Source organism: Pan troglodytes, chromosome 6 (assembly GCF_028858775.2).
Source record: "Pan troglodytes isolate AG18354 chromosome 6, NHGRI_mPanTro3-v2.0_pri, whole genome shotgun sequence".
Taxonomy (NCBI): domain Eukaryota; kingdom Metazoa; phylum Chordata; class Mammalia; order Primates; family Hominidae; genus Pan; species Pan troglodytes.
Window position 1 is genome coordinate 149,561,421 of NC_072404.2, and position 10,389 is coordinate 149,571,809.

A 10,389-nucleotide genomic window follows, 5' to 3' on the forward strand; every position below is an offset into this window, starting at 1 on the left:
ACATCAAATGATTTTAGTTATGTAAATTCCATGATGGCTGCTGTTATATGAAAATCTTTGTTCTTCTCGAATTCCAGGGGAAATTCATTCTAACATTTAGTTATGGTAATCACAAGTATGGATTAAATAGGGACACCGTAGAAGGTATCGCAAGAGATGGTTTGGCAAGCTGTATTCATATGGAAATAGAAGTAAGTGTTTTCATTCAACCAATTAATGTGTGTGTAGTTTGTGTGAGTGTGGTGTGTGTGTATGTGTGTGTGTGTGTGTATATATATATAAATTTTTTACTGATACATAATTGAGGTACATATTTGGGGTACATGCGTTAATGTATATACATATTTGAGGTTGGGGAGGGGGATAAAATGCACAGGCAACACATTGCCAGGCACAAGATAAGATATTCCATTTATAATTACTATGGGGGGCAAGACACATGAAACATTAAGTGACAGGAGTTCGGTTACAATACAAGAAATTGCACAGATATTGTGAGTGAAACTGCTACTCGAGCTTTATTTTCTGTTATTTCCTCACTAAATGCTCCTTTTTCTTTTTAGAGCATGGCCTCTGTTCACATAAAAGGGTGTAGATAAAGCCTGATTCTTAGAGTGTGGAACTGGTTCCCCGTCCCCTCAGGACAATGGCAGCCCCATGTGGTCAACTTTGTTCCTTCCTTCTGCATGAGATGTGTGGGCTGTGCTGCCATTTAACTGCAGTTGCTCACTGGGTGTAATATTTTCATACTTCTGGCAATTTAGACCTGTAGATGTCAGGAGATTTTTCTCTCTACCCTGATACCCTGTCTTCCCCCAACAATGATCTATAATTAGAGTATATAGAAGCTTCTCCAAAATTAAGATCCAGAGTAAAACTATGAATTTCCCACTCATTTATTTTTTTTAAAATATAGCTTTATTACATACTTGGAACCTTCAAAAATAGTTGATTGTTTTTTCAAGATCCTTTAACTGAGCAGTATGACACTTTTGGAATTAAAAAAAAAAAGCAATTATAAAACTAATTCAATTAGACCAAACATACAGAAAATAAAACCTAGGCAAATCGGGTACATAATCCTTCGATGTCAACTCTGAATCTTTCTTTTTTCCTTTGTGACTTCACACAGTAGGAGACCGCAATTCCTTTCTGGCTCTTTGTGTTGGTATAAGTGTTTCCTAGCTTACACATTTCTTCCAGCTCTTTAACTTTCCTGACTTAGAATATTTCCAATCTTACTTCTCAGTGATTAATTGGTTTTGTATCTTTAAGGAAGGTTTTCTTTGTTTCTATAATAACTAGCAAAAATAAAAGGTCTTTTCTAAAAAATTTCTTCATTTGACAAGGCAGAAACAAAAATTAATGCATTTGTGAGTCCAGAAACTCTCCATCTTTTGTGTCTATCTTTCTCCAGTCCAACAGTTATCTGAGCAATGGCTCCCGTTTCACTGTTTTTCTCCCTGGGAGTTCACTCTTCCTCATTTCCAGGAGGTTGAGTCTATAATCCATGCTTGATTCCCCTGATTCTCCCCAGCTGAAGTATTTTTCCAGACTGCCCTGGTCATTGACTGTTTCAGAAATTGTTTTGGAAATAGCCTGTATTTCTTCCAACTGAATTTTTAAAACAAAGACTTTGAACATTGAGTGAAACTGATTGAGATGGAAGGGACTTTAGAGTCCATTTGGAATGGCTCTTTCATTTCACCCGTGAGGAAACTGATAGCCAGAGAACTTGAGGGATTTGTGCAGCGTCTACAGGAGCCGGAGAGCTGCAGTTGTGACCAAGCCCTCCAGACTCACAGACCAGTCAGTTCCTTACACAGTTCCACGCTGTGATCTCCTGGTCTGCAGGTTACGAGGAGCTTGGCCTTCCCAACCAGGGTGCTGATTTAGGTGCAGAAAGGGTCCCAAGATGATGACAAAGGGGTCACAGAAGAGCCTTTTCTCCCTGGTAAGATCTCTATCTCCTGGTGCTCCACAGAAGCCTTTTGAAATATAGAATTGAAATTACCTTTCTGTAATAAAGTTGCAATATTGCTATGAATGTACCTATTTTATATCCAGCAATTTTCTAACAGTCATATTCATTAGAATGATTAATTAAAGGAAAGCCAGGTGGAGTGAATTGTAATATTTCCAATGACAATTTAAAACTTGATGAAGAGAGAAATGTAATCCAATCTTGAGATATTTATAGAAAAATAGTAGCTAACTATACAGATGAAATAAATTCTTCAATATATTAATAATACTACTTCTTATACCCATGTTGTCAGATGGCTCCAAAATGATTTCTAAATCATGTATCTGTTTCCAATTTATTATCTTCCTTTTAATACACAGGGTGTAAGAAGTTTGAAATATTCCTATTTTGAGCCTCGTTATATCCTGGTGGTGCCCATGAACAAGGAAAAATATGAGGGATATTTGCGGAGAAAAGGATTATTCAGTCGTGCAGAAATTGAATTTGCTGTCTCCAGAGTGGACCTTTATATTAAAATTAATCAGAATTTTCCGGGATATTTTGATGAGGTAATCAATGCAGGTTGGTAATTTTCAGCAAAGTTTTGTTTTTGAAATGTAAGGTTACTGAATTAAAAGTTTGTTTCATGGGGATAAAATTCTTGGGTAAAAGCTATTTTCCTTGTAACAGTGAATCACAAAGAGCTGCAAAAAGGGGTAAGAATCCAAGAGGTCTAATCTTCCACTGTTTTAATGAGAGCATTGTCTCAATTATTTCTTAAGATTGTAGCTAATAAGATTTGGTGTAAAATGAGCCTGAACTAAGTTCATTTTTTAGGGGACATTGTGAGAACAAAGTTAAATTATATATAATTTGAAATACACATTTAAATTTCTAGAAAGGCATATGAAACTCAGGTAATTTGATTATAATCTACACGTAGGTTAAAAACCCAACTACTCAAAATATTATAACTTAAAAATGTATGTGTAAAACAAACATTTTCAGAAACTAGCTTAGAAGTGACCATTTAATTTAAAGCAATAGTTCATGGGAGAATTTATCAAAATATGAAAATTTCTATATATATGTGTACATATTTTTACACATATAAAATTTCTATAGATATATTCTAGAAACTTATATATATACACATATGTATATATATACATATGTGTATATATATACACATATGTATATATATACATATGTGTATATATATACACATGTGTGTATATATATACACACATGTGTGTGTATATATATACACACATGTGTGTGTATATATATACACACATGTGTGTGTGTATATATATATATACACATATGTATATATATATATATTTTTTTTTTTGAGAGAGAGTCTCGCTCTGTCACCCAGGCTGGAGTGCAGTGGCGTGATCTTGGTTCACTACAACCTCTTCCTCCGCCTCGCAGGTTCAAGCAATACATCTGCCTCAACCTCCCGTATAGCTGGGATTACAGGTGCCCGCCACCACGCCCAGCTAATTTTTGCGTTTTTAGTAGAGACGGGGTTTTACCATGTTGTCCAGGCTGGTCTCAAACTCTTGACCTCAAGCAATCCACCCTCCTCAGCCTCCCAAAGTGCTGGGATTACAGGCGTGAGCCACCGCACCTGGCAAATTTCTCTATATTTTTAAAGTGCACTATGTTACACAGTCATAAAAAGGAATGAGAAAATTCTCTGTGTCTAGATAGGGAAATATCTTCAAGTCATACAGTTACTGAAAAAGACAGGTTTACAATATAGTATGCCATAATTTATGTAAAAAAAATTATGCAATTATATTTTCTTGTGCTACATAAAAAAGTTCTCTGGCAGAATCCTCAAAAAAACTAATAACACTGATTACCTCTTAGGGGGAAGGGAAACTAGATGAACTAGATGGACAGGGGACATTAGTTGAACCATATGAAATTGTTGATATTCAACTATTTTGACCTATGAAAACAGCAATGTCATATGGTTCAAATTATTAATAATAGTTTTTGGTCTCTGAAACATGTTAAAGTATTACACAGTTGAATTTGTTTTCTATTCCTGCATAGAAATTATCACACTTAGTGTCTTAAAGCAACACCCATTTATTAATTCACAGTTTCATAGATTAGAAGTCTGGTACAGCATAGGTGGATTTTCTGCTCAGGGTATCAGGAAGCTGAGGGCTCATCTGAAGGCTCTGGGGATAAGCCCCCAAAGCTCATTCTTGTTGGCAGGATGGAGTTTCTTTTGGTTGTAGAACTGAGGTCCCAGTTTCCCTGTGGGCTGTCTGCCAAGAATTATCCTCAGTTTCTGGAGGTTGCTCTCAGGTCTCATCCACGTGGCCCCACCATCTTCAAGCCAGCACCAGCACATCGAATCTTCCTTGTGATCTGAGTCTCTGACTTTTTTTTCTGCCAACAGCTGGAGAAAACTCTCCTTTTATGTGGCTCATGTGATTAGGGTGGGCCTACCTGGATAATCTCCCTTTTGATTAACCCAAAGTCAACCCGTTAATAACCTTAACCACATCCGCAAAAATCCCTTTTGCTGAATGTCACACAATCGTGGAGGTGGTATCTCATTGCCTTCACAGGTTCTGCCCACACTTAAGGGGAGGAGATTGATTATACAAAGGTGATGTGTCCTTAGGGTCATCTTAGAATTCTGCCTATCATAATATATATAAAATTAAATGCAGTAAACAAATCATTACCACCAATAGTTGAACATCAACTGTATTGGATGTGATCCTGTTGTTTAAAAATGTACTCTCTTTGCTGCAGATGATCTGGATGTTGCCTACCAAAAACTGAGTCAGCTCATTAGAGAATACCTTGGATTGACTGAGGAACCTGCCAAGAGTTTGGCTACAACTGCAGGTACTATTCTATCATTTTTGTGCCAGGATTTTTTTTTTTTTCATGGAAAGGAAAACAAATCTGAGTTGCTATTTGGGTACTCATCACTTGGGCTAAAGCTGGTTCTCTTTTATTCCTGTACTTCTTCTGGGGCAATTGTCCCCAAAACAAGCAGCATGAGTCAGCTTTCTGGACCTGTAACTCTGCTTATCTCCATGGTCATGATGGACCTCCAGGTACTGCCCTTCAGGAACAGGCTAGGCAGTGCCTTGGCGGAGGTAATAGATAAGGGTTAACCTCATGGTTCAGAACTCAGCCTTCCAGAGGTTTCATTCCTTAGAGAGCTGAGATGTTGTTCTACTTGTCGAGTTTGTATTTAGTTTGAGAGTTTTCTTTCCCCTTTTCTTTGTGTTACCCCAGTCCTCAAAATACTGTGCTGTGGAATATAGTGGCAAGAGCCCTATTCATAGCATCAATGTTCCTGGTCCTAGCCCTGTGCTCTCTTGGGTGAGCTCCTTCGCTGTTCGGAGCTTCAGTTTACTGTCCTGCTACATGGACCTAATGCTCCTTATCTAATGCTCCTCATCACCACATGGATGGTGAGCAGCACGTGATGTAATATATGTAAGAGTGCATTCCCTTGGAATCCAGGAACTCTAAAGCCCTAAGTTAGAATTTTGGTACATGAATTTTGAGATGTATTTAAAAGTCTCCCTTGAATCCACCTCACAGCTATTAGGATGGCTACTATAAAAACAAAATAAAAAAAAAACCAGAAATTAACAGGTGTTGGCAAGGATGTGGAGAAATTGGAACCCTTGTGTGCTGTTGGTGGGAGTGTAAAATGGTATTGCTCCTGTGGAAAACAGTATGGAGCTTCCTCGAAAAATTAGCAATAGAACTGTCCTATCATCCAGCAATCCCACTTCTGATCTACCTCCAAAAGAATTGAAGGCAGGGTCTCAAAAAGAGAGCTGCACACCCATGTTTCTAGCAGCACTATTCACAATAGCCAAAAGGTGGAAGGAACCCATAAAATAGAATTTTATTTGACCTTAAAAAAGGAAGGAAATTCTGGCACATGCTACACATAGATGAACCTTGAAGACATTGTGCCAAAAGAAATGAGCCAGTCACAAAAGGACAGCTATTGTATGATTCCACTACATGAGGTGTCTAGAGTAGTCAATTCATAGAGCCAGAAAGTAGAACGGTAGTTGCCAGAGGCTAGGGAATGGGAGTGGTTTAATGGGTACAGGGTCAGTTTGAGAAGATGAAAAGAGTTCTGAGGATAGATGATAGTGACGGTGGCACAGTGTGAATATACTTCATGCCACTGAACTGTGTACTTAAAAATGGTTAAGATGGCCGGGCGTGGTGGCTCATGCCTCTAATCCCAGCACTTTGGGAGGCCGAGGTGGGCAGATCACGAGGTCAGGAGATAGAGATCATCCTGGCCAACATGGTGAAACCCTGTCTCTACTAAAAATACAAAAATTAGCCAGGCGTGGTGGCATGTGCCTGTAATCCCAGCTACTCAGGAGGCTGAGGCAGGAGAATTGCTTGAATCAGAGAGTAGGAGGTTGCAGCAAGCCAAGATTGCACCACTGCACTCTAGCCTAGTGTCAGAGCGAAACTCCATCTCAAAAAAAAAAAATGGTTAAGATAGTCAATGTTGTGTTATGTGTATTTTGCCACCATAGTAAGTTTTAAAACTTTCCCTTGATGGACTGAACCGCATTCACACACTGCATATTGTGAAATGTTAACCTGAGACCCTGGCTGCTTTGCAAGTATGTTCAGCTTTGTGTTTTAGTGGTTGTGACTTTTTGCCCAAATAGGATTTTGTTTACCAGGTTGCATCCTGGCAGACTGAGGCAGGGCAGGTCATGATTTTGCCAGACTTCAAACCAATGCTGTTTTGTAATTTTGCACACTTTTCCCAGGTTGAGGGCCCCTGGTATTTTGGAATGAGGTCAACGTGAAACTGGTAAAAATCAACAGATAATGGCTGAGAATTTCCTTCTCCATATGTCTTATAGGAGATGAAGTGACCAGGGTATGACCTGCTGACTGGAATGTTCCTGGAGAAAGTTTGACCTGTCTTAAAATAGGCAGGAATGGAGGACTGGAGGACTGTGCTCAGTCTACAAAGTGGGGATTGGGGAACATTATATTAGGAGCGTGTCAGTGTATGTATCCAGCCCTGCTCGGAATCTCTGCACTGGGCGTCGGTTCTTCAGAAAGCCATCTCTATGGAGAAGGGCTGTGAGTGTATCTAATGAGGCTTCTGTAGCTCAGGAGAAGTTTCCCTTGAGAAAATCTGGCTCCCCTTGCCTTAATTCTTTGCTAACCAAGCAACCTTCTGATCTTTAATTTGGTCCCGTCGGGTGGACCTGCTCCTGTGGGGGCTGTACCCTACGTTACCCACCCTGCCCTGATCCCTGAGCCAGGCTTGTCTCCATTGTAAATTAATTAATTGGTGTACTGGCTTTTAAATCAGCCTCTTGTGGGTTTGGATAAACATGAATCAGTCCCCTGAGCCTGACCAGCTCTGAGTAACTGAGAACAGTGTGTTTCTCAATCTGAGGTTGCCACTGACTGGCGGGGCTTGAACAAGACTTTGCCTCAACAGCCAGTGAGAGTCCATCTCTGTATCTTTTCTTATTCTACAACTATCAGGAACACTGGCTATTGGGTGCAGTTGCCATTTGGTAAATTAATAGACCAGATAATGTGTGCATAGAAAAACAGACTTTGATTCTAACGGGTATAATAAAATTTTATTTATTTGGACTAATGAGGTTAGGCTTGGCTGATTTAATGAAAAGCGTGAATTACTGAATTTGTAAAAATGTTTTAGCTTTCAGTTACATTTTATAACTGAAACTGAGCCATCTAGTTACTGACTAATAGAATTCCAACTGTAAAAGGTAGGTAGGCAGATTTGTAATTAATGTATCAAATCACTAGCCTCAAGGCCCCTTTGTTTTTTTGGCATGTTTAGTATTTTGAAAAACAATGTGTTTTCTGAAGCCAACCACTTTATCTTATCTAGACAATTAATTTGCTGAGGAAGTTACTTTTTCTACTTGTGGGTTTAAGAATAAACTTGCACATTGTAGAGGCCAGACATTATTCAAGTGAGTATCTAAAAAGTTCTAAGGAACATGGTCCTTATTAACACACATTTAATGGTGTCTCTAGTGGGACAAGAAGTAGAGCCAGTGTTCTTCCTGAGTCTCAGGGCTGTGAAGAAGGTGCCAAGGAATGGGGACCAGATGTTTACAGGTTCAGTGCACAAGAGTGGAGCCAACCATAGTTACCTTAAAACAAGTGTCAGTGTGTCCAGAGTTGGTTCCTGCCAGTGGGTTCGTGGTCTTGCTGACTTCAAGAATGGAGCCGTGGACCTTCATGGTGAGTGTTACAGCCCTTAAAGATGGCAAGGACCCAAAGAGTAAGTGGTAGCAAGGTTAAGTGTTAACAGCGAAAGGACAAAGTGTCCACAGCATGCAAGGGGACCTGAGTGGGTTGCCGCTGCTGGCGGGGGTGGCCAGCGTTTATTCCCTTATTTGTCCAGGGAATGGACATGTTCCATTTGTGTCCTATCAGAGTGCCCTTTTTTCAATCCTCCCTGAGATTGGCTACTTTTAGAATCCTGCTGATTGGTGCGTTTTACAGAGCGCTGATTGGTGCATTTTACAAACCTCTTATAAGACAGGAAAGTTCCTGATTGGTGCGTTTTACAATCCTCTTGTAAGACAGGAAAGTTCCCCAAGTCCCCACTCGACCCAGGAAGTCCAGCTGGCCTCACCTCTCATCAGCACTCCCCAGGAAGGGACCCAGAGTCCCAGCAGAGTCACCATCATGTGCCCAGCTGGTGCTTCACCTCATTGCTCCTGCTCTGAGCTGGGTCACTCTGATTTTAAGTTCTATAATTTAGATATATGTGTATAAACACATTACTCACATAAATGGGACCTCTAGAAATAAAAAACAATAGTTTTAGTATAATGAATTTTTTAAAAAATAATTGAGCTGTCAAAAGGAAGAAATTGAAATAAAAAATATTTATGATTCTGTGAAAGACAGCTTTGTCTGAGCAATTAGAAAACTGGACTGGAAATATGAAGCCTTGGTTTTCTATTCTAAATCTAACCAATAACCATTAACGTGATTCGAGAAATAATTTTGAGCTCCCATTTCTTAAAATAAAAACCTATACATAATGTCATGGTGCACTATTAGAATCCAGCTATCTAGAGCTGAGGTTTTTCCCAATTGGATTAGGCATCAGTACAAACAGAAATGTTATGACCAACAGCATTGTTTTTCTTAAAGTGGTAATCCTGTATCAATGCAAACAGAAAATTATTCCCAGATATCTGAAGTAGTAATACATAACTTGATCTTTTGTAATTTTATGTTGCTAATTTATAACTAAGAATACAAGCTGAATTTCTACTCTTAACAATGAGAGTGGAACAGAGTGATAAAAGGAAGCGCAAGGTTTATCAGTTCTGAGTACAGCATCTTTCAGCCTGGACCCAGAAATATAAACTTTCACTAATGGGTGGATTAATTGAATTTTCACTTAATGCATGTATAAAATAGTAACTTTAGGTACACGGTGATTATAAACCCTGAAATCTTCAGATATCCCCTTAATTTAAAATACATATCAGCCAGGCACGGTGGCTTACGCCTGTAATCCCAGCACTTTGGAAGGCCGAGGAGGGCAGATCACGAGGTCAGGAGGTCGAGACCATCCTGGCCAACATGGAGAAATCCCGTCTCTACTAAAAATACAAAAATTAGCTGGGCGTGGTGGTGCGTGCCTGTAATCCCGGCTACTTGGGAGGCTGAGGCAGGGGAATCGCTTGAACCAGGGAGTCAGAAGTTGCAATGAGCTAATATTGTAGCACTGCACTCCAGCCTGGTGACAGAGTGAGACTCCATCTCAAAATAAATAAATAAATACATATATATATATATATATAATATATGTATGTGTATATGTATATGTGTGTGTGTGTGTGTGTGTGTGTGTGTGTGTGTATAGAATTGTCTTATTTTCCCTATTGTAATGTGGATAACATTTATTTCTAATACCCGAAGGCTTAAAAAGCACAAGTAAACAAAATAGTTTCTACAAAATAAGGAAAAAACTATATTCACAACTCAGTATTAAGGGATGTCTTTCCTTCCATTTGTCTCTAAACAACCTACTTCTGGGATAGTCAATGCTTCCAGCAAAGCTTTTAGAAAGCTGGACCAACTATCACCCTGAGTTCTTGCTATATAGATCATAAAATAAAATTGTATTTGCAAATCATTAATCTGACTAATGGTAGAAAGAAATGATGATGGTTATGATAAGTCAGACAGAGGAGAACTGAGCAGTTGACTAATCCGTAAAGTTTTCCTTTAATAAAAGGCCTGGTATGATTTGCCAAGTTATGTCAATTGTTAAATTGTAAAAGTGGGGGACACATCCTTATATATCTGATTACAGAAAACCAAGAGAGATTAAGGAGCAAAAGAAGCTTTAGCACAGGATT

The 10,389-nt window shown here is 39.0% G+C and overlaps 1 protein-coding gene across 8 annotated transcripts in view; it reads left to right on the top strand.

The window, feature by feature from the left end:
- LRGUK (leucine rich repeats and guanylate kinase domain containing) overlaps nucleotides 1-10,389 on the top strand; it is a 150,323-nt gene that overhangs the window by 69,655 nt on the left and 70,279 nt on the right. For 7 of the 8 annotated variants that reach the window (XR_010158996.1, XR_001719516.4, XM_016958172.4 and 4 more), the window contains exons 13-15: nucleotides 78-191; nucleotides 2,347-2,548; nucleotides 4,754-4,849. Coding sequence is in view for 6 of the 8 variants with exons in the window: in XM_016958172.4 (XP_016813661.1) it covers nucleotides 78-191; nucleotides 2,347-2,548; nucleotides 4,754-4,849 (412 nt within the window). In the remaining 2 variants the exon portion in view is untranslated. Of the gene's footprint in view, nucleotides 1-77; nucleotides 192-2,346; nucleotides 2,549-4,753; nucleotides 4,850-6,870; nucleotides 7,629-10,389 lie in introns of those variants that run through there. The other variant, XM_063815598.1, reaches the window with a different exon arrangement.